The sequence below is a fragment of the Juglans microcarpa x Juglans regia genome, chromosome 3D, assembly GCF_004785595.1.
Source record: "Juglans microcarpa x Juglans regia isolate MS1-56 chromosome 3D, Jm3101_v1.0, whole genome shotgun sequence".
NCBI classification, from domain to species: Eukaryota; Viridiplantae; Streptophyta; class Magnoliopsida; order Fagales; family Juglandaceae; genus Juglans; species Juglans microcarpa x Juglans regia.
In genome coordinates, this window is record NC_054598.1 from 10,107,003 (window position 1) to 10,132,004 (window position 25,002).

At 34.7% G+C, this 25,002-nt stretch overlaps 2 protein-coding genes and 1 non-coding gene across 3 annotated transcripts; all 3 read right to left on the reverse strand.

The window, feature by feature from the left end:
- Positions 1-883: 883 nt before the first annotated feature.
- Positions 884-7,212, reverse strand: LOC121254410 (heat shock protein 90-5, chloroplastic). The gene is made up of 19 exons (XM_041154437.1): positions 6,737-7,212; positions 6,239-6,312; positions 5,777-5,902; positions 5,603-5,696; positions 5,412-5,495; positions 5,146-5,289; positions 4,657-4,773; positions 4,245-4,292; positions 4,075-4,152; positions 3,821-3,925; positions 3,597-3,737; positions 3,397-3,489; positions 2,998-3,075; positions 2,661-2,915; positions 2,213-2,315; positions 1,929-2,103; positions 1,694-1,799; positions 1,515-1,604; positions 884-1,420 (listed from the first exon to the last, which is right to left on the reverse strand). Exons 1-19 carry the CDS (start codon positions 7,004-7,006, stop codon positions 1,214-1,216), a joined length of 2,388 nt encoding a protein of 795 aa, XP_041010371.1. The 5' UTR covers positions 7,007-7,212; the 3' UTR covers positions 884-1,213.
- A 1,533-nt stretch (positions 7,213-8,745) lies between these two features.
- Positions 8,746-12,077, reverse strand: LOC121254044 (alpha/beta hydrolase domain-containing protein 17B-like). The gene is made up of 6 exons (XM_041154008.1): positions 11,382-12,077; positions 11,224-11,260; positions 10,475-10,711; positions 10,331-10,378; positions 9,216-9,655; positions 8,746-9,088 (listed from the first exon to the last, which is right to left on the reverse strand). Exons 1-6 carry the CDS (start codon positions 11,684-11,686, stop codon positions 9,016-9,018), a joined length of 1,140 nt encoding a protein of 379 aa, XP_041009942.1. The 5' UTR covers positions 11,687-12,077; the 3' UTR covers positions 8,746-9,015.
- Positions 12,078-23,709: 11,632 nt separating this feature from the next.
- Positions 23,710-23,815, reverse strand: LOC121256826. The gene has a single exon (XR_005939114.1). It is a non-coding gene; the product is annotated as a small nucleolar RNA R71 (small nucleolar RNA).
- Positions 23,816-25,002: the final 1,187 nt, after the last annotated feature.

Below are 25,002 nucleotides of genomic sequence, written 5' to 3' on the forward strand. Positions count from 1 at the left end.
AACGGGATGAAGTAATAATTCACTATTACATATCAAATTATATCAATTGATTCATTTTATATTTCATCTAAGGTACAAACACGTCATGTAGATTATAATTTACTAAATTCATTTTTAAGGGTTGTAGATTTCCTTCAAATCATATCCATTCGACTTTATGTATACAGACAACTTCCCAACCCATCTTTACCTATTCATTTTTATTCAACTCAAACTAAATTTGAATATCATGTTAGCTCCATCAATTCACGTGTTATTTTTTCATGTTGAAGATGTATATGTCAAATTACAGTTGCATACTTGTCTCTCTCCCCATGGCAACTGCTCTCTCTTACTCACTTCAGATGATTGCTTTTTCACATGCTATGATGACCATTCTCAGGGAGAAAAACAGGCAAAAATAATAATCCCAAACACCCTTTCCCTTTCCTTCTGTAGTGTAGGTTTTTTTCAAGATATTTTACTCACTTCATCCCTAGATAACATGAATCAACGGGAACAAAACTCCCTAAATGCTGCTGCTTCTAAAATTATATACTGCAATCAAAGGCAGACGTTGAAAACGCAACAAGGCAACCCTATTGCAAGCGTTTTCTGATTTTAGTTGCATTGGGGTGACGTTGGACACAATCATCAGGAACACTTCGTTTTGACGACCTTCTCGGCATCATCAATGTCAAGATGAATGGTTCTACGACAAGAAAGCAGCCTATCACTTCCCTATCTTACCTTTCATCTTCTTTTCTTTGTTGTAAATGTGCATTTGGAGGAAACTAGAACAATCGTGATTTCAGGAGGGTTTCAAAGTTGATTCATTTCGTGCAACCGAGTCTAAATGTTTCCATTTGAGTGGTTCTAAGTGGTACCTTTCGGCTACAAATATAAAAATTTAAGTTATTTTTCATCTTACATACCAGATTTTCTGTCAATGGAATGCAAATGAAAGTAGGAGCACCAAAAGAAATGCTGTCGTGCTAGCCTGTCCCAACAAGTGGACCTTCAAATCCCTACCAGAATCAACTGGCAGGAACCCATTTGTGAAACTTACACGAACCGCAACCAGCAAAACTCTCTTTTCCCACTAGGTAATCAGTATACACTCTCTTACCCCCCCCCCCCCCCCCCCCCCCCCAACAAAAAAAAAAGTTCTTTGCAATTCTCTTCCCGTGCATTATTTCCTAAACAATAATGAAACACTTCCAAAATATGACGTTTAATCACTCCAAGGATCATTCTCTGTCCTCACTTCAGATGGTTCAACCACTTGTGATTCAAAAGTTTCGCCATCTGTCACACTGGATTCTGCAGCATCATCTTGGGGTGCATCTGCCACTCCCTCTTCTAATCTGCCCCATCTTCCTCCAAGGGCCATTGCCATCATCTCATAGATCTTATTTCCCAAGTCGGCTGGGCTGTCAGGCTGCATCATTGAAGGAAGAAATTCAAATAATATCAAAAGCCACGTGAAGTATGCAAGCCATTTTATAAGAGAAAAATCTTTGGATGGGTCTTACCGAGAATCCACTGGAGATCAATGCTGTATCATACAAGAGGTCAACAGCTCTCTTGGCATCAGTACTGTCAGGATCATTCTTGCATGCAGCCTGCAAGTAGAATACCAACACCAGAGTACTGTTGGTCAGTGTCAAGAGTAGTTCAGAATTGTGTAATTAGCAGAGTCAAATTGTCTCACATTGAGATCTTTGATGATGGGATGATCTGGATTAATCTCCAATATTCTCCTTCCCCTCATGAACTCCAAACTTGAAGTGTCTCCAAGAGCCTGAGCCTTCATCAGTCTACAAAACAGTGCAAAAGCAAATCATTTAAACCTTCATTGAATAATACACAATCACCAACATTTATCACGAGGATCAACAGCATAGCTCTTGATTACGTAGCCTGAATGTTAAAAGCCCACGACTGACCTTTCCATATTAGCAGACCATCCAAACTTTCCAGAAACAAGCACACAGGGAGAGGAGCTTAGTCGCTTTGAGACTTGGACTTTTGCTACCTTATCACCAAGCTGTTGCTTTATCCAATCGCAGACAAGATTATATTCTTGTTTTGTTTCCCTTTCTTTCACCTCATCCTCATCACCTAAAGCACAGTCATGAAAGATGCACAACAAAATCACAAGAGATACCATAATGAACCTCTTAAAATCAGTGCTTTCAACAGTGACACATGGGAAAACGAAAGTACTAACCAAGCTCTAAGTCTTCTTTGCTAATGTCAACAAATTTCTTTTCTTTGTATGTCTGCAGGTTCTGGATGGCAACTTCATCTATAGGTTCAATCAAGTACAGAACCTAAAATATATAACCCACATCAGTTCATGGTAAAACATTATATGGGTTCAATGTACTTTTATCTTCAACAAATGGCCCTGCATTTTAATGCGGGTTAAAGCATATGGTTGTCCGGGTGGTTAAATGCAATTAATGAGAATAGTAATTTCAGAAAGGGTACAATCACAAATAAGTTTTTTTTTCCGATAAGTACCAAATAAGTTTTCCTATACAAATGTGATAAGTGTTTTGACATGCAAAAATTCCCCAGCACATCCACAAACTTATCTACAACATTTCTAACCCAAAATTTCTTCTGTAAGTACTGAGCTTTTAGTCCCACCTAAACCCCGATAAAATGCATACCTCGATGTCTTTTTGAATCAGCTTCTCCAAGAAAGGAGCACTCTTGGCACTTTTCAAGCTGTCTGTTGCCAAGTAATAGATAGCATTTTGCTTTTCACCCATGTTTTCAACATAATCATCCAAGCTTTTCAGCTCCTCCTCACTTTTGGAAGTGTAAAACCGCAACAACGGTGTTATGCGCTTGTGATTTCCAGAATCCTCAACGCATCCTAACTTTAGGAATCTGCCAAAATTCTCCCACAATTTCTTGTAGTCCTGGAATTAAATTTGTCAGTCCATAAATGAGCAGCCTCAATTGAGATCTAGAAAGGAAACAAAAAGTTTAATAGATATGGACCTCTTTATTTTCACTTTCTGAGACCTCTTGAATCATGTCAAATGTTTTCCGGACAAGTCTCTTTCTCATTATTCGCACCTAAAAGTATCAAGCATATATGGAGATAAGAAACATGCAATAATATCTTGATTCCAAAAAATTTTGCCTATTCTTTTGAGAGAGTTCGAGCCTCTCTCACCCCAAACATTTCCCGTATACTTGGGCTTTTGCCTATTCTTTTGATCAATAAAATTTTGTTTACCGATCAAAAAATAATAATATCTTGATTCCAAAAAAATTTAAATCCTGGATAGTGGACACAGGGATCCTCACAAATTGAAAATTAGTTTACCATAATGTGCACATCTATGAATTTTTTTTGGGAGCATGCTAAATAAGTGTTGACAGATTCGATCTTACAATTCTGCTTTCTTGAAGTATCTCTCGAGAAACATTGAGAGGAAGGTCATCTGAATCCACAACACCCTTCACAAAGCTCAAGTAGCGTGGGAACTGCAAACAAACACCAAAATTTAGTTCAGTTGTATGACCCAAAAATTAAAGCAAGCAAGCATCAATATGCAACATCATAGAGCCTAATTTAATATGGTAAAACTTACCAGCTCACCATCAAAATCATCTGAGATAAATACCCGCTTCACATATAAGCGTATATTCTTTGTTTTTGGATTAATTACATCTTCATTGTTAAGAGGACCCATCCCAGGAATATACAAGACACTTCTAAACTCAACCTCACCCTGCACAGTTTTGAGAGTAAATTTAGAATTTATATTCATAATTGCGGTACTCCATGCGTAGATAAATGAAAACATCTACACACCTCAGTGGTGAAGTGAGTGTATGCAACTGGGTCCAAGAATTCATTAAAAGTCTTTTTATAGAATTCTTGGTACTCATCCTTCTGGATTTCCTTTGGATTCCGCATCTGCAGCAGAGCAGAATATGTAAGCTAGAGGATATGAAACTAAATGTACAAGAGATTGCACAAAATTCAAGCCATTAAGCCACATCACTATAAAAGATACTCAATACCATATACCATAAACTTGGAAAGCAGACACAGGTTAAACTCACCCAAATTGGCTTTGTCTCATTGGCCAATTCCCAGTCCCAGTATTTCTCCGTTTTAGTAGTCTTCTTTTTCCTCTCACCCTGGTCAAAAGTACAGTAATACAATCATTCGTGCTGAGAGAGAGAAGTGAAATGCCCAAATAAGCCCAAATCAGGAATGCCATGTTAGTTACCTCTGGCTTTGGTTCTTCTCCTTCTTTTGGTTCTTCCTCCTCTTCCACCTGTGCAATTTCAATTCAGTAAAGACCAGATAACAAATTTTTCCTTATTCCATCAGAGACTAGGTTTCTTAACCATGAATGGTGGAGAAGATAAGTCACAACATATCAGGAAATAAAGATAATAAGACAAAATAAGATTGTTCGGCACAATGACCAAGAAGGAAATGTTTTAAGGGTAACAACTATTATTGGGAACCAACAATCCTATAACAATGGGTAACATCATTAACACATAGTAAAAGATGCAAGAAAAAAAGGTAGCTAATTGTTTTACTAAATAGATAAATATGTCATGCACACACAGAAAAAGAATCAATTTCTCCAACAAACTCCCTCGTAAGAGGGAGAGTTTAAGGCATCTCACCTCAACAGTCCTCGATTTCTCTTGCCATGTATAGATGGGGAAGGAAACAAACTGAGAGTAATTCTTCACCAAACCCTGAATCCTAGCTGGGTCTGAGAATTCATACTTGTCATCCGGCTGCAAATGAAACAACAGAATGAGGATTTTTTGAATTTTTTCGAAGCTTATACTCAATAGAATATTCCAATAATATTTTCAATTTCTAATTTGTGCTGCTAGGCACAGGATGGCAGAATATGTTTTTTTTTTTTTTTTTTTCTCCCTAATAAGCTCCCAACAAACAGATATACACCCTCCTATTCCATGTCATTCCACATAAGTGTGAATGATATGGGATTTAACAAGGAAATCATCAAGATAAATGACAAGATCCAACATCTCAAGTAGCTCCATTTACCAGTTTTCTTTTCTATTCAAACAAGAGTAGGAAACACACATGCAGAATTTTCCATAACTAATCTCATTAGAAAATAAAGCATAGCTGCATACCCTTAAATAGAGAGTGATTTGGGTTCCACGACGTAGAATATTTTCAGTATCAGTTTCTTCCCTGATCTCATATGAGCTACTATCAGCTGCAGCTTCCCAAACATATTGCTTATCTGATTTTGGGCTCTTCGTAGACACGACAACCTAATTGCATATAATGTATACAAATTAAGCCCAATTACTGGCCACCCAGGATAAAAATTTACATCCTAAGCTTCAAGCAACTGGAAAAGGAAATTGCAAGAAGCTAAAAAAATTATGATTACCTTCTCAGCAACAAGAAAGGCAGAATAGAACCCCACACCAAATTGACCAATCAGACTATTGTCTGCCCCAAGATCATTATTTTCCTAACAACAAATAAGGTTGAGACATTAAGCTTCAAGAGCATAAAATGCAATCACACAGAAAAAAGCTGTGCAAATAATGCAATTCACATGTAAATGGTATGAATTACCTTGAGAGCCTTTAAGAACTTTGAAGTTCCACTCTGTGCAATAGTTCCAAGACAGTCAATGAGCTCTTCTTTGGTCATTCCAATACCAGTGTCTCTGCAAATTCAGGGAATCGCATCTCAAACAACTCAAAAGTTGTCCAGGAAAATATTGGACTACAATTTAGCTTCACATACGTTATGGTGATTGTTCCATTGTCTGGATCCGGTTTGATACGTATCTCTAGTTCACCAGAGTCCCCAAGCAGTGAGGGTTCAGTCACACTTAAGAATCTCAGCTTGTCTAAAGCATCACTTGCATTACTGGAACATAAGAATAGAACTGAGGTGAACATAGAGGAGAAAACAAAACACGACCACTCACTGAAGACCCAAGCATGCACACTGACAAGTGCAAATCTAAAATTACATATAGGAAACATATGGTTTCGGCAGATGAGAAACACAAAAGGGAGACTTTCCAAATAAGCTATACGTTCCTCAACTAAAGCCCACAGATTAAGTTCGACTCTACAAACTAGTGAGTAAGTGACTCTACACACTAGTGTGCAAGTCGTACAAGCAGAAACCAAAGTATTTCAGTACAGAATGTATGACCGGAAGTAAGTCTGACTTGGAAAGAGCATGTGCTTAGCTCACCTCACAAGCTCTCGAAGGAACACCTCCTTGTGGCTGTACAAACTATGAACTATCAAATCCAATAGGCGACTAACCTGCAATTTGCTTTGATATATCACTTTCAATTCAAAACTCATTAAAAAATTAAGCCTCAAAAGCACACAAAAAAGGCAGACATGAATAGACGAAAGGTCCAATAATTTCTCAAGTTGAAGACTACTACAAAACCCACAAATTCTCCAACAACTTTTATTTTATTTTTTCTGTTAAATATGAACTTTCGCAAAAGATACGAGGAAAAACAGATATTCCGGTCAGTACGCCGCCTCAGTTTTTCGCACAGATTAATTGAGCTGCGAAGCAGCAGTAAGAAGATTGGTTTAAGTTGCAGTCGCCAAAATCCCAACTTTAACTTTCATCTCCCATATTTTCTCAGAATCCAAACAAGAGTATAAGCGAGATAACACTTCAGCCAAAGCCCAAAAGGCCTGGAATTCATTGCAGTCTAAAGAGACCCACCTCCGCTTGGTACTCAAACTTTTCACCAGAAGACTCGGAAGCCTCTTTCTCGGCCACCGCAGCCTCGCACCGCACCGCGACTCGATTATCCCTTCTCTCAATCTTCCACTTCAACCCAGCAGAATAAAAGCCTTTTCTGGGACCATTTTGTGGCAAAAAAGAGTTTCTGAGATTTAAAACCCCGTTCCTGTTTCTCACTAAAAAGGGAGATGAAGAGGGAAGGGAAGCAAGAGAAGCAGTGGCCAAGCTTCTATTAAGCACTGGAGCCATTTACCCCTTGAGAAAGTTCGTTGGAGGAGGAAGACCGATTTTGGGGCTCCTTCTTATCTTTGTGATGGGAAAGAGTGAGAATGGAGCAAAACCCTAGCGAGGGGTTTAAGATGGGACGGTAGAGGGTTCTAGAAACGGCAGAAGGGTTGAGGCCTGTGTTTTGGAGCCATTTGCGTGGAATTGTAAGGCCTGGATGTTGCCATTTCAGCATACACAATATCAGCTTCATTTCCTCTTTTCTTTACAATGCAGAAAAACAATTTCATTTTTTCAGTCATTCTATCCTCATTATTTTCAGTCAAATATGCTAATACGAAATATTAGAAACTCTTTTCAATATTAATTTTTGCACATCCATAAAAATATAAAAAAAGATATTTAAAATTATAAAATGTGCAAGCGTCGTGTTTTTTTTTTAAAAAATGAATAAATATAGAATCTACATGAAAAAAAAATTATTTTTTTAATAATAGATTTTAATCTTTTTTAAAATAAATACATAGCATTTGTATACTCTATAACTTTATAATGTATTTAACGTTACTCTAAAAATATATTATTTGACAAATATTATTATAATTATATTCTTCTATCTTTTCTTTTTAAAGAAAGATGAAGGTATCTTAAATTTTATAAATAAAATCTGTAATATTATTTTCAAACTTTCAATCGATAATATAATTGACCTATAAATTAGCATTTTAAATGACTGTATTTAAGTAATTAATGTATAATTAAAGATGACCAGACAATGGAGAGTGAAAAACATTGTTCACAGGCACCGTACTTCATTTGATGTGATGGTTTGCTGTATTTTTATTTTTAAGAAAAATAATTTGTATAAATTTCACGTAAACAAATCACAGCTCTTTTGTAAAAAAATAAATTTCACTTTATAAAATGTAAAAAAATCTATTATCTTTTAGGGAAAATGTTATTTTGCCTACCAATTCTTACCGCTCTACTTGACTGTTCGGAAAAAAAAGAAATTTTACATAAAAATTAATGAAGTATTTTTAAATCTATTGGTGTATTTTTTTTATTTTTTTAAAATATTTAAATATATTTAAAAAGTATGAATAGAAAAATAAAAAATAAAAAAAAGTTACAAAAGCAACTAACGGTCAAAGTGAACGAGTTACTCTGGGCGCGACTCATCTTTTAGTGAGACTCACTTTTTATAAAAAAAACTTAAGAGAAATTTATCTCTTTGAAACTTGTTTTTTTTTTTTTTTTTTTTTAAATGCCATGCCTTTAATGGTGAAAAAAGAGGTGAATTTGTTTTTTCTACTCACAAGCTCTCCAGTTTCCTATTGCCTCCCTAAACTAACTTTTTAGCCAAATCTTGACGAAATTCCCCAAAAAAACAAATCCCACTCCCTAAAATAGATCAATTTTAGAGAGCAACTGTAAAAAAAAAAAAAAAAAAACATGTCTTGAATTGATTCTTAACGTGCAGCCTCGTAGAATCAAGTTGCGCGCAATTTAAGGATGGGATCAAAACCAAACCTAAGTGGACATTGACTTGCCGTTCGCACTGCTTGGTTAGCTGCAATCTGTAGTTCTCAGTAAGATAATGCAGCAGTTCTTAACAGTACTTGGCATCTTACTAACCTTTACAGACTATTTGCACTCAATTTCAGGAACAGTCTACAAACTGTTGGCAATGCTGGGTTAAGCTGCAAATTTGAGTTCTTTATGATATGATATAGCAGTTCTTAAAATACTTTGGTCTTTGGTAGCACCTGAAAGGCCTTATTTATTGTTTGTAATAGAAATCATTCTGCCAACATAGACTTTATTCTAAAAGAATATATGAAATCTGAAACAGGTTCAAATTACTTGTGCCAGAACAACTACTACTTTCCCTTTAAGCAACAACATCAACACTTGGAAAGTCTCTCGCCTTTACATATGATAATCAGTTGAACTTCTGAACCAGTCAACCAAACATTTAACTGTAACAGAATTTACAAAGCAGCAATCACTAGAACTGAATCCTTAAAACCTCAGGCCTCCAAAGCTGTCTGCTTCAAACAATCAACATTGCATAATCCAACTGATCTCACCATGTCTCCCAAGCTGCCATATGATTAATTGGTTTCAAAAGTCAGTCACATTTATAGCAAAACCAATCACCAACAACAAGGTAGTGAAAACAAAAAAGTATGGAAGATGGATTGAAATTTCTTATGTTAGTTCAACTGACCGGTCGAAACTATTCCTTGCTCTCTCCGATTGATCCGTGCTGTTCCTCGCCTTTCCAGACCGATCCATGCTTCTTCTTGACTTCTCCCTCTTGTCTGTGCTGGTTCTTGATTTTTCCCTATTGTCTGTGCTCAGCCTTGATTTTTCTCTCTGCCCAATACTAGGCCTAGACTTCTCTCTATAGTCTGTGCTTGCTCTGGACTTCTGTTCCGTGGCACTCGATGAGTTCTCTGATTGTTCTGAAATTTCTCCAGACTCGAATTGGAGACGAGGTAATTTCTCCACCGCTGTTATGAACTTCCTGAGATGCTTTAAGTACTCTGGATAGAGTTCTAAGTTGCAGTGGTTTCCTCCTTTAAGCCACAAAGGTTCATACTTCTCTTTGCAAAGCTCCCAGAGCTGCTTACCATGAGAGAAATCCACAACTTCATCTTCAGTTCCCTTCAAATACCAATAACAGTGTCAAATCGAACACTTGCTGGGACCCTATAACTAAATTAGTTTCTTTTATGTCAAAAGTTTCGGGCAAGATAATAAAATTCTGGAACTTAACGGGTGTACAGAGTCAGTCCTACAACAAGTAGTTTCATGTTGCTAAAGCCGTAAACTGGGTGTCACGTTTACCAATAACTTACTAACCAGCATGAAGTGGTTGATTTTCTAGCCATTCACACGATGTCATGTCGCTTCATAGATGATAAACATCTAAAATTATCATCGCATGCCAATGCAGAGTCACATCCTAAAAAATTGAATCTGGAAACACAGAATGATAGGCTTTATAAAGCCTCTATATATACCCCTGTAGCATGGACCAGGCAGGATGGTCCATAGCCATTCCTGTGATCAAGGGAGACTGCTTTCAGGAAAACACTGAAATCTATGTAGGTAGATCCCATTTCAGGAAATATATTATACCACAGGAACTTACCTAATTTTCATATATGAAAAGGCAAGAAGTGTTAAATACGTTTACTTGTCCAGAGTGATGTAGCCTTTGTGCAATATACAGACAAAGGATAAGCAATCAGGCCATGGAAGAAATGAACATGCTCAAGATACCTTTAATGTGTGATCGAACTGGAAATGGAAGGATCAAACAAAAGTTACACTCACATGAATTACGAGAACGGGGCAATTGACTAGTGGAATCTTATCAATGTTCTGCAACAGAAATAAAGGGAAACCTTTTAATAAAAGACAACATCTCATGTAAAAAGAGCAAAGCAACAGTTTGAAAGCGAGAAGTGGGGGCAAAACCTTGTATATGTCAAACCAGAATGTTCGCTTAACTGGGTACATGACACGCAGGCCAGACAGGATGGGACTGTGAAGAATCACAGCTCTCAATCGAGGCAAATGGATAGCCAGTTCCAGAGTTGGTCCACTTCCAACCGATTGGCCATACAATATTATGTCTTCCTCCTTCACTCCATAGGTCTCTTCAAGGCATTTATAAGCAGCCTCTACGTCCGCATATGTGTCCTGCTCACTTGCCTAGTTTGTACAGATGCACCAGATATTTCAGTACTCTGCCTAAACTCCTAATCTAAATTGGTGAAGAAACCGAGTAAAAATGGCTAGAAAGCAAAAGCTACAGCATAAAACATAATTACCATTTCACTACTTCAATCTAAAGCTCTATATAAGGATCGGCATCCCATTAATTTTGAAACATAACTCCCCCACATTATGCAGTTGCGGCGAATCAATGATTGAAGGCTTGTGCTTATGGAATGAAAATTAGCACTCAGCATTAAGTTTCTTTTCATTTCTTATCAAATCAAGGGTAAAGAAAGATTTTTTTCACATCTGTGCAGGATATTTTGTGCATTAATTGCATGGGGTATGCCCATATAGGCTACGCTCCAAGATGTTAAAAAGTGAAACTTTGTATTATCTTTCCTCTGACCAAAGGCATGCTGAGCTAATCAAACGTGCTCAACCTCACTGGTTTTAACTCAGAATATCCAGAGATCATCTTAGAGGTGAGAATAGGGAGAATTTACCTTTCCAGACGACTGTCCATATCCAGAATAGTCGTACCTGCAACGAGTAAAAAATCATACTGATTCTGACTGAATGGAAAACCAAGAAAAAAAAAATACCAAACTATATCAAAACATTGATTTCTTTTGGTTCAAAAATAAAAATAAGTAAAACCGACCCCATCAGATTAACGCCAAGGTGAAGGCTAAGCTCGGTGAAAATGTGATACATCTGGCCAAGATCAGCAGCATTGCCATGAGAGTAAAGTACAGTCATAGATGCAGACGGGTTCTTTACGTACATAGCAACGATCTCATTCCCTCTCTTGGTGCTCAACTTCAACACATCCACGTCCTCCCTCTGATGAACAACATCGGACATCCTCATTTTCCCAGTGGACACATCGACATAAATGCTATAAGATGGCGGGTCCGGTGGAAAGAATGCGAATTTTGCAGCCATCGAAGATGTCGCAGATCCCATTTTGATCCAAAAATGGTATGGTTATCTGATATATATTTATTTAACTGATTTGGATGAGAACAGTTGGCGAGAACTGCATGGTAAAGTTTGGACTCTGCCGGACCTTGAAGTTGGTTTGCTTGAAAAAGAGATTGTGATCTGTGAGATCAGGAATCTGTATCTAGTGGTCTGTGTTTGGCTCTTAGGAAAATCTTTTGAACTTTAGTTTATAGATGTGGGTGTGCACTGTGGAGGGGAGAGAGAGAGAGAGAGAGAGGCAAACATAGAAGGACAGAATCATGGGAAGGAATTTTTGTCGAAATTCTCCGCTAAAGAGATGGTGATTTCCGGGCATCTAATTAATGGTTATAAGTTAGCATCGAGTACAGGGCTGTATAGGAATCCATACATGATGACCTTTATCAAAATTTTCTCTGTTCTGTGTGTCCAGTGTCTCTTTAATTTAGACATACCGGCCGGTTAGTCACCCCTTACCTTTACTAAATCTTCGACCGTACTGCACTGTATGTTTCTTCATTGATAGGTAGAACTTGCGATTTGTGATATGTAAATTATTCAACTTTGATGGCAGCGACTCAAAGTATTCAAATCTTTCAAAGTTAATGGGTGGAGTTGAACCCCTAGGAGTTGGTTCAAGTGGTAATTAAGGCCTTGGTCTTGGTGGTATGTTTCTTCCAAGGTTTGAGATGGAGTATTTTAATTATTTCGCATATGTTGATAAATGAATGATCAAAATAATTCATATTTTACAATAGGATTCTATCATGTATTTTATTTGAAATGGAGAAAATCCTTATCCGATATGGTCAACCCAGTGACCCGCATCTAGTAGATAGGAATATCATGATGGTTTATACTCTAAATTTCGAATTGCACAAGGTAGAGCATGATTAATATATGCTACTCTGATCTCTTTCTCTCGAGTTTTTAAAGTATAGCTAGAATATTGCAGCATGCATGCTTAAAGTCGTTTTAATGACTCTTGATCTTCTACTCAATCTATTAGTTGGACTAAACAATTGAGAGAGAGTAACGATGGTGCCAACAAAAGCAAAACAAATCATGAACGGTGGGGGCTGAGGAATATTGAAAAAGATGAAGGAAAAGGAATTGGTGGGTCTGAGTTAAAGGAGGAAGAGGAAACACCCCATTATTGCAGATAGTTGGTACATCTAATTAATCCTTGAATGACTTGTTGTCTTTCATTTTCACTATGTTTATAAGCTCCTAATTCACTTCATGAGCATTTTATGCTAAAAGGAAAGCAGCAATCATTGTAAGTTTCTGGGTCATCATGTGTTCTACATCAACATGCATGCCCCCACAACTTCCCTACCTTCTTTCAGAATTTTGGCAAAAGGGATCGATGCAAGTGCCAGTAATATTATATCTCTAGATGTTGCGTCCATAGCAATTTAAACAAGCTAGTGATGATCAGGCATAAATATATATAGATGCCTCTGCATGCCGAAGTTACAAATTAATCAAGAAACGCTCATGATCAAATAAACCAACTCGCACAGTACTAAAGAGACTAAGGCGATGTTTGACAACACAAATTACAGCTTCTTGAACGTCTCAGATCATCATGAGGTTTGCATATATATGGTACTGCATGTACCATTTCATATCAGAGTTACTGCCATTTCAAAATCGTTTGTTACGATTTAAATTGATTTATTAGCATCTGATCCGATCTTTTTCTGCAAATGATTAAAGTGTCTTCTGTCTAATTAAGAAGTTTGCCTACCTAACTGTATGCAGGCGCTGCTCAAATTTCAACCCCCCCACATCGAGGATAATTGGATGGATGCAATTGTAAACTGTAAATAACATAGGCCCCATTTACCCACTAGCTAATTTATTTGGTACAAGCGAGAGCGTCCGCGCGCGCATTTTAATCCCATTCAATCATGGCACTCAACTCTCGATCGAGCAGCTAGCTAGCGTACTCAGGGCCCCCTCAAGAGCGTGCAATTTTGTTCGGTACAGGCATGCTGCTGAGCTCGCAGCTAGCAGTACTACTCTTGTCAATTTTAAGGTTGCTGCTGCTTAATTACGCTGAATAAAATCAAGCAGTTATAAAGACTAATGGATTTCCTCTATCTCAACCCAAAAATAGAGCTCATATTTTTTTCATTTGCTTAATTAATTTAGGCATGCAGCTTGTTATTAGGTACTAGTACGTACTACTGCATATCCATGCATCAGAAGTAGTGATCATAGCTCAAAACTACTGTCCTTACGCTTTTTGTTTAGTTCTATGTAGTAAGAATTAAGCTGATCAAAGATATTAATATATGTCTACTGATTTTCCTGTGCATGCATTAATTAATAAGAATGGGAATTAAACATGAATAGCTAATCTCACAAAAAACTTTATTTCTCAGTTAATAATTAATTCCCTACCTAGACCATAATCATGATGATAACCTACATATATGTATGATCATCATTTTATAATAATGGTGATAGAGTAGTACTTTTATAATAATCTTAATCAATTTAGAACGTCCTAGTTAGGTGTAAATCTGGGTCCAAATTCCTCCTATATTGCTAGAAGTAGTATATATAGGATTTAACATTCAAATTGATAGTCCAAAAAACCAAAAAGGGAATCAACAGGTCTGCATCCAATCCACTGCATGAACCCAAAAGTCTTAATTAAGACAATCTTACCACGAATAATCTAACATCATATACATGCATATATACATATATATATATATATATATATATATTGCCTAGTTTTATGAAATGTTTATTTGTAAAAAATAATATATATTTTATAAAAATGATTGATTTCACTTAATAATTTAAGGTATAGTGGAGAAAATAAAAATATTAGTTCAAAATATCATTCAATCCAATACATATTTATAACATTCATAATTTTAGCAAAACTTCCTACGATAAGTTTAATAAAAGTCCAACAAAAACGGTAGTTCAAAATATGTGTCGTTTGATGTTTGTACTATGATTCATCATTTTGTGTCATCTTGTACAGGATCAATAGAGACGACGTTGAAATTCTTGTGGTGTTGTTGGTTGAGTCGGTTAGGGTTAACATAAAGTTGAATCATCCATTCTTTTTGTGAAGCTTGTGCTGTAATTTTTTCTATATATGACAAATGTTCCTGTAAAATAACATAAACTTTGTAATACAATGTTTATAATGAAATTAGTATTCATGATGTAAATAAAAGTCAATTTGAATATGAAAGTCATTTTACTTATAGATAATGCAGTAAGTGTGTGAAAAATTTTAAGATAGATTTTTTTACTCACATCAATAAAACAATTGAAAATAAGGAAACATACCTCCCCAGTTTGATTCATAAGCTCAACTGCTGAACAACCGAATGATTCTTCTACAACTTCAACAAACATAACAGCAGACAATCTTCCTATACCATCGTCGAGTTCGACATATGCTCGAGAACTATAAATTTGATTGAAATGTAATTTTAAGTTTGAGTCAATAAAGACTATACATTAAATCTGTTACATAAATTATATAAAAAAATGAAAGATACATACCGTGGTTGGGAAAAAGCTTTAGTTTTTGCAATGATAACAAAGGAAGATATCATTGTAATCATTTTTTTATAGACAATACATGACATGTAAAAAAATAATTGGCGCAAGTCAACCACCATTATCTGCCTTTATCCAAAATTCTATTTTCTACATTATATTAGAAATACATTTTAAGAATAATATATTAATGAAAACTAATATTTATGAGTAATTAAAAAAAATGTATAAACAAATTTAAATCCCAAAATATATTTTGAAATTGTTGGCCGGATTTAGTCTATAATCCTAAAAAAATAAAATATTTCTCTTAAAATATATTATTCCGTGCACTCTGTGAATCCCAGCCTTTGACCCTTAAACGGTGCCGTTTTGGGCACAATAGTTATAAACCTAAGGTTATTTTTCTCCGTCTACTTCTTTTCTTCTCTACGTCGACACCTTCATTTCTCTCAGACTTTTCTCTCTCCTCACACTTTCTTCTCGACTCTTCTTGTCCGCCATCTCTCTTTCTTGTTTTCTCTTTTCTCCATCGTAGCACTATAGAAAAGAGTCTGCATGTGGTTTGAGAAAATGACAAGAGTTCATTCCTTTCATCTACCTCATATATATATATATGTGTGTGTGTGTGTGTGTGTGTGTCTAGAATAGAAGATTTCTCTATCTCTTCTCTCACACGACACCCCCTTCTCTCTCCCCAGTCCGCCCAGTGCATCGTCGTGCGCCCTCCGTGAGTGACACCGCCCCTCCCATTTTCTTCCCCTCTGGCCGGCGACCTTCCCCCTCTATTTTCAACTCCTCCCTCGTCGTCGTTAGCCTCCACGCGCAACTCCAAGCCACGGCACCCTTGAGCTCATGCGCCTCCGTTGGCCACCAGCTTTTCACCACACCACCATCAGCCCTCTAACCACCCTTCTCCAGCTCCGATCGGCCACCCTTGAAGCTCATCCATCCCCATTTTCGATTTGAGTACTTTGACCTTTAACCGCCATCCACGCTGCCACCCACGGCCAACCTCCACTACCAGTAGTTTCACCAACACCCCTAAGCTATTTCCTAGCCCTTCCAAATTTTCGTTTGTCTCAATTCAAAAGTTGGATTTTTGAGACCCACGGCCATAGTCCAAAATACACTGTTACGTTGTTGTGCCGCCACCTCTTGCACCTCCTTAATTCTTTGAAAATTATATTTTAGCACTGCAAGTAACTTTTCAAAGAATTTCTTGATAGACCACTTGGAGAGACCATGTTCATATCTATATTTTTTTTTCTTGGTTTATCGATTAATTTTATTTGTTGTTTCTGGAGTCGTCTGAAAATATATCTCTTATGAACTTTTCTATTTAATTTGTAGATCTATTGTTTGTTTTTTTTTTTTTTTTTTTCATTTTTAAACTAACAAATCTTGACGTTTTAGTCTAGATCTGTGAAACTTTGTCTCAGGTTATATTTTAGCATTGTAAGTAATTTTCGCACACTTGGAGAGACCATGTTTAGATCTATGTTTTTTTTGCTTTATCGATTGATGTTTATTTGTTGTTTCTGGAGTTGTCTGAAAAGATATCTCTCATGAACTTTTCTATTTAATTTGATCTATTGTTTGGTTATTTTTTTTTCATTTTTAAATTGACAAATCTTGACGTTTTAGTCTAGATCTCTAAAGTTTTGCCTCAGATTTGTTAGTGTACACGATTTGAATATTTTTTTATTTTTTGTTCTGTGCATGTTTTTTAATCTCTGTCGTTGTTTTTCTCTCTGTGTTTTTCTTTGATCGCAATTGTCTGTTTTGCATTTATAGTCTTTGTCATCCAATAGAAATGATGAATACTGCATACATTGCTTGCCATGCTCTAGGTTTTAATTGTTTACCCTCCCCATGTTTTGTTTTAACCGATCTAAAGACTTATAGACAGTTGAGTATAAGTCTTTGAATTTTTTTTATTCAAATGTAATGCACTATATATTTCTTTTTTTTTCTTTACTTTTAAGGTCTAAATTTTTTTTCTTTGTATTACATCATTGAAGTTTTAGCTCAGATTTATTTTTTCTTGCCCATCTTTATAAACTCTGACATATCTGGACATTTTATTCTAGATTTGGAAATTTTTTATTGATATATGTCAGTATTTAAAGTTTGATTCTTTTTTATTTTATTTGCTCTTCAGAGTTATAATTTTTATCATCCGTTTTGAATCTGGACATATCTTTACACAGTTTTGTCTTAGATCCCTCGGTTTATTTCTTTTTGTCTTTTCATGTTTATAAATTTGAAAAGATTTTTAAATTTTACTCTAAACTTGAGCACCTCTGACTCAGATGTGTTGGACTATAAATTTGTTTTGCTATTTTGTTTCTTTTCTCATTTTACTCTTTTTATTGTTATTGGTTGTGCAGTTCTTCTTCAAGTCTACTGTACTACATATTTGATTTTTTTTTCACATGAAATTTTTTTGTTTATATTCTAAACTTGGCGGATGTAGACATTTATTGTAGATCTAAGAAATTCTAATTAAGATATGTTATTGTACAAAGTTTGATCCTTTTCTATATATATATATATATATTTTTTTTTTTTTTTTCTTATGCAGGTCTATATTTTTATTCTTATTTTTAGAATCTAGACTTATCTATACATTAAATTCCAGATTCGAGAGATCTTACCTCAGATCCTCTCTGTGTATTTTTTGTCTTTCTCTTTATAAATTTCAACAGATTTATACCTCTAACTCTAAATCTGAGTATTTGTAATTCAAATCTGTTAAGTTACAAATTTATTTTTCTTAGTTTGCTAATTTTCTTATTTTTTTTTTCCTATTATTCAAATAGTTCTCCTTCTCCATTTCTTTTCTTCTAGAGAAGTTAACAAATCTTTCTAGATTACATGTTTGTGATTGTGTTTTTTTTTTTTTTTCCTTTTTTGAGTTACGAATTTACATCCAAAGTGTTTGAATTTTTGTTAATATTTTTTGTCAGTGCTTGGGTTCATGCGTTTTCTTATGGGTTTCATTTTTTGGTTTGTAATTTGTATGTCATTGCATTGTTGTCTTCTTATTTTTTCTTTCTTGAATTGATCCGATTTGATGGTTTATTTTTTGCATGGACTTTTAGACTGAAGCTCTCCTCCTTCTGAAATCAGGTTTGTTCTTTCATTCTTATCATTTTTTCCCTGGATGTTTGTTTTGTTTGTTTTTTTTTTTTTTTTTTGTATGTTTGTTTTCAAAGAAAAATGTATGGGTTTCATTTTTGCATGTTTGTTTTCTGGTCTTTTTTTTTTTTTTTTTTTTTTTTGCATGTTTGTTTTCTGAACAAAAATGTATGGGTTTTGCTTTTTTGGTTTCCATATCATTGTGTTGTTTCCTTTTCTTTTCTTTTTTCATTTTTTTTTGTATGTGAGTGTTATTGTCTTTTTGTTTGTTCTTTGAATTGATCTGATTTGATGGTTTTTTTTTTTTTTTTGCATGGACTTTGAGGCCGAAGCTCTCCTCCTAAAATTAGGTTTGTTCTTTCAATCTCATCCTTTTTTCTGGATGTTTTTTTTTTTTTTTTGCATGTTTGTTTTCTAAACAAAAATGTATGGGTTTCATTTTTTTGGTTTAATTGACCTGTGGGCTGGTTATTGTGGATGTTTTTATTAACTCTGTTGATTGGTTTGGTTTCTAAACAAAGTATGTTCAGTTAGTTTTCTTTAATCTTCGTGTTTCTCTTCTTTTGGTTGGTGCTAACAGTGTGTTTCAGTGTGCATGTTCTAACAATTTAATTGACCTGATCTGGGATTTTTTTTTCAAGGACTTTGGATTGTGGTTTGCTTTTTGTGCATATTTTTATGTGATTATTACTTCTCTACAATCATTTTCATGCTTCTAACTTCTATTTTTCATTTTTTGAATCAATTGATCTGATTTAGAGGTTTTTTCCTTTTGCTGAGATTTTCAACAATTGTTTCATATTTCCAGTTATTTATATATGGTTTCTAAAAAATATATATATAAAAATTGATTTGTTTAAATTTCTGGGTTCCTCTTCTTCTCTTTTTTATATTTTAGACTTCTTGTTTTGTTTTGGTACAATCTATCACTATAGAATGACCCCATTCTCCAGGTACTTTCAGGCCTTTTTTAATCTCAGTTTTTTTTCTTGATTTTCTAATTATTTCTGCTGCATCTTTCTTAGAAATATTAGCAAACATGTGTAATGCATATATAGACTATATATATACTATAAACACACAAAACATAGATAGATTATATATATACTATAAACAACTCAAAAGGCAGTTAGATTGATCTTTTCAATGTTTCTTCAAACCTTAGCACCATTGCACTACTTCCACACAACTGATTTGAGAGAAACAGAGCGTAGAAGAAACTGAAAGAAATAGAAGATAAATTGAATATACAGTTGCACGAATAAGTTTTCTGAATTGAGATTTCTTATAGGTTTTTTAATAAGTTTTATAAATTTCTAAGTTTTATGGTATCAATTACTTCATTTATTAGAAATATGAACAAAAATATGTAATGTATAGATAGACTTGTACTATAAACACACAAAAGCAGTTAGACTCACTTTTCATTCTTCCTTGAAACCGTAGCACCACTGCACCGCTTGTAATAGAAGGGATATTTGTAATAGAAGGAAATAGAAGGTATCAGTCACTTTTCAAACCTTAGCACCACTGCATTGAAAGTAATAGAAGGGTTTTCTTAAATACAGTTCAATGCCTCTTGGGTTCTTACGAAAGATGTCTCTTGATATTCAAACTTTGAACCTGTCTACTGCACTGTCTGGCCATTTGGCTACCTCATGTGATTATAAATTTCTAATCTCTCACTGCCTAGACATACAAACATAAAAAGTAACTTATTATAAATTATAAGTTATACTGCATATTATAAATTTATACTGCTAACAGATAAAGATGCACATTATGGAATTTGTAATGAGACTGACAACACAAGCTTGACATTTTTAGGATGGTTCTAGGATTATTTTTGTCTTTTGCTATTGATCCGCAATATCCAATATGTAATGCCATATATTGCATGTAATATATCGCATTACATTTCCATTTTGTCCTTTCATTTTTCATTTATTTAAACCTGCCTCCACAGATTTTATACTGCATGTAATATAATATATTATATAATTTAATATATTTTCTCTTTCTATTTGCAGCTACCATTAAAATCTGTCTCCACAGATTTTATATTGCATGCAATATAATATATTATATAATTTAATATATTTTCTCTTTCTATTTGCAGCTACCATTCTAATGCATGGACAATATTCACAAATTCAGTTGCTGGCACACGGACAAAAGGGAAAAAAAGAGAGCACATAGAATTGGACAAAAGGGGAAAATGAGGACAAATGAAACTGTGTATTTTCAAATTGTAACTTATTATAATGTATAGAAAAAGACAATTATATCCCTACATAGCCTGAACATATTATAATGTGACACTGTTTTCCTTACAAATTTAAGTTATTAATAATGGAATACAAACAACACAAATAACCACAAACGGAATGTATAGGAAAATACAATCGTATCCCTGCATAGCTTGATCGACATTGTTTTCCTTGCATATTTAAAGTTATTATAATGGAAAACAAACAAACATAAACAACACAAATGGACACAAACGGTGGCTTAACTAGGACTTAATGGAAACAAGAAAACTAACAAAAAAAAAAAAGAAAAAATCACTGTTCACAATTATTATAACAAAAAAATAATGATCTACACCTTCCCTTACTAAAATAAAAATAAAAATAAGCCAAGTAACTGGTTCTCATGATCTGCTGGTCATTCTTCTTTTAATTTAACAATGCCCTTAAAAATGCAATGGATCTATCCTTTGATCATAATATACTAATTAATTATATCAACTTAGTTTAATTAATTTACACAATTTCTCAAGTACTTCATGTAGAAAACCTTATACATTTTGATTAGATCGTGAGAGAACTAATGAGATATATAAATTTCTCTAAGATGTGACGATCAACTCATTACAATCGAGGGTGAGAGATCAAATACTTTTTCCCACATTAGTTAAATATATAGAAGATGGTTCGAGTACTCGATTATAACAGATTGGTTGTCACTTATATAGAGGAATACATTTCCTTTTGTTCTAGTCGATCAACTTCCTTCTTAAAATATCAAAATCCTAGAAACTAGCTAGCTAGGCTAGTAAAAATCTTAAACTTATAAGCATATTTCCTTGGAAAAAAAAAACATGCTCTAAATACTTATCTATGGCAGTACTACATAGACAATCAAAGATCCTATATATGTCGAGGATCCTTAATTTCTTTTCAATGTTCTCAATCCAAATATCGTACCTAAAGTTATTTCGATCCTCAACAGAATGATCATCAAAAGAGTAAAATATATCATCCAATAAGCATATAATTATCATGAATTTAGTACTACATATATAACAAAGATAAAAATTTATCATGTGAAGAGTGCAAAAAAATGATATTTAAAGCTAAAGAAAAACCAAATATCCATGGCAATATAATTATATAACTACTTCTATATATATGATTAATGAAAAAAAATTGTTGATTTGTGCATAATTAAATAGCTTTGTTGAGCAGGTTATACATGTTAGAGATTTATGTTACAAATTAGCAGTTGCTATATGAGTGGACAAATAGGTGCATTTTGGGTTTGAAGTGATTGAATTGGGCTAGGTCTTATGGGCTTGATAAATATGAACTGGTTTTAGGCTCAAAGTCACGTGCAAGCAAGTTACACACTAAAGAATTTGACACAGCCCAACTCAGTACACATTTGCAAAGCTAAAGCAAAATGGATGATGAAGGGAGAATGAGTAGAAGGTTCTGGACGTCAGCAAGGAAGGGAGAAAAACTGTTATACTAGCTGGACAAGAAGATGTGCGTGAGAAGAGGGAGAAATGAGGAAAAGGATGGGGGGGGGTGATATATCATAAGGCAGGGCCATTTTTGTGGGGATTCTCTAGTTTTTTCTTTTCTTCAATTTCACTTTCTGCTATGGTTGTTCTGGACTTTGATTTGAATTCTGTCCATGGAAAGCTAAGCTTTGAGCCTGAGCTACGGGTTATGGCTTCTTTTGTTTCAAACTACTTATTAAAGTAATTTCGGTATGGTAAATTGCATTTTATTATTTTGCAAGTTGATTTTTTAGAAAAGTAAAGCTAGAGACTCTTGTTCTTATTCTGTTGTTGACGCAAGACACATTAGAATCTTGGTAATCTTTTCAAGATTTTTCACGGTTGGTGCTTCATGGTAAATTCATTTGCACTCTGAAGATACTTAGAATTGGTGAAATTTGGGTTTAATTCTTTCATTTTCCGGTTGTTAATTCTTAGAATGGATTGGCAATTGAGTAATAGAGTCGGAAGAATCAATCAGAGTAGAATAGGAGGAGACATACTCGTAGTTCAGGTGTTTGATACATTGCTTTATAGGTATTGATTTTCTACAACTTCTAATTTCTTGCATCTATTTTACTAATATTCATTTTTCTCACTTCTTTTTATTCGACAAGCAACCAGAGAACCACTTCTACTTAATTTTCAAACTCTTTCACCCAAAAGCAAAACCATCCTCTTCATTAGTATATACCATCAGTACATAAACATTTTCTTTGTTGTTTCTCTCCTTAGTTGTATAAACAATTCTTTTACAATCAAAATCTCCATAAAACACAACTCATTACATTTCTGTTCTGCATGAATATCAGTATCCCTGTGCAAATGACTTGGATTTATCCTTGTATACAACATGATTGCTTCGATGCTTGGAGGTAATATTTGTAGCTCATCAAGTTTTTGGCACCATTGCCGAGGACAACTGGTGTTTATCAGAGCATTTCTTTACTGTTGAGAGGACGTTTATGGTGCTGTGAATCTCTTCGCAGCTTGGGTGACATCTGATCTTTTTTTCATTTTACTTGTTTACTTTTCATTTTCTTTTATTTTTTGCTCTTGTTTGTATGTCTGGTTGGACTAGAGACCACACATCTCAGCTGGTTAGGGCAAAATCACTAACATCTTCCGATTTTGCATTCATTTCACTTGAATCATCATCTGATACCCATAGCATCATGATAAGGAAATAGTAAATCAGAATAGCACACTTAGAGATTATTTACATCATGTTAGAACTAGTACACCCTCATGCATAATCCAATATTTGAATGTAAACAACTTTAATTTCAAACCTGAAATGATTCCTTTGATTCCACATTTTCATGACATGGAGTCCGAGAACCCTTATCTGCATATCAAAGAGTTTGAAGAGGTTTGTTCTACATTCATGGACCAAACCTGCACTGAAGAGATTATTAGACTAAACTTGTTTCCATTTTCCTTGAAAGGCAAAGCTAAAACATGGTTGAATTCATTAAGACCTAGATCTATAGGCACATGGCAGGAAATACAAACTGAATATTTGAAGAAACTCTTTCCAATACACAAGACAAATGCACTTAAAAAATAGATTATGAACTTTACCTAAAAAGATCCTGAACTTTTTATCAAAGCTGGGAAAGGTTCAAGGATCTTTTAAATGCTTGTCCTCGCCATGGTTATGAAGATTGGCATATGATCAATTTTTTTTATGAAATTTTGACACCCAAAATGAGCAAATTTGTAGAAATCATGAGCAATGAAGAGTTTTTCAACAAAGAACTTGAAGAAGTAGCTGATTATTTTGATTACTGAGCTGAAAATACTCAATCTTGGGACATTGCTGATGTGTATGATAGGTCTAGGCATGTTGAGTCTGGTCATGGCAAATACACTTTAAAGGAAGATGATAATTTGCGTGTTAAGTTAACTTTGTTATCTAGAAAAATAGAAGCTATGGAGTTGAAAAAAGTGAATGAAGTGCATGATGTCTCTAAAATTTCAAAGAAGTGTGGCATATGTAAGGATCATGGGCATTCAACTAATGAATGTCCCACGATCCTTGCTTTCAAAGAAGTGTTATTAGACCAATCTAATGTTGTAAACATGGTACCTAAACCATATTCTGATCTCTACTCTAACACTTACAATTCAGGATGGAGAACCTACCCAAGTTTCAATTGGAGAAGTGACTAGAATGCAACTCCAGCAACCTTAGCTCTAGAACCCTCTCAACTTACAAATCAGGCACCTCCAATGCAGAAAATGGGACTTGAGGTTACAATTCAACAAATGACAAACACTTTGTAGCAGTTCATGCAAAGACAAACAACAATCAACAACCAGATTTCTCAAGCAATAAATAGCATCCAAAGCACACTTACAAAGATGACCACTACCCTAAGCTCCCAAAAGAAAGGGAAATTTCCCGCACAACCACAACCAAATCCACAAGGTTAACCGGCTCAAGCAGCAGCTAAGAGTTCAAACATAGACAAGTGAAGGCAATTGCTACTTTAAGAAGTGGTAGAGTGGTAAACATTACAACTCAAGGTTCATACAAGACTGGTAAGGTCTCTAAACTTGCTCAACACGAGGTTCAACAGAGTGAAACCAAAGCTAAAAAAATTTCATACCTTGTACCTGCACCTTTCCCTCAAAGGTTGGCCCTTCAGTACAAAGATAAATATCAATATGAAATTTTAGAAATATTCAAGCAAGTTAGGATTAACATCCCTTTGCTGGATGCTATTCAATAAATTCCTAACTATGCTAAGTTTCTAAAAAAATTATGTACTGTTAAAAGGAAATTAAATGTGCAGAAGAAAGCCTTCCTTATTGAGCAGGTCAGCACCATAATCCAAAGCAA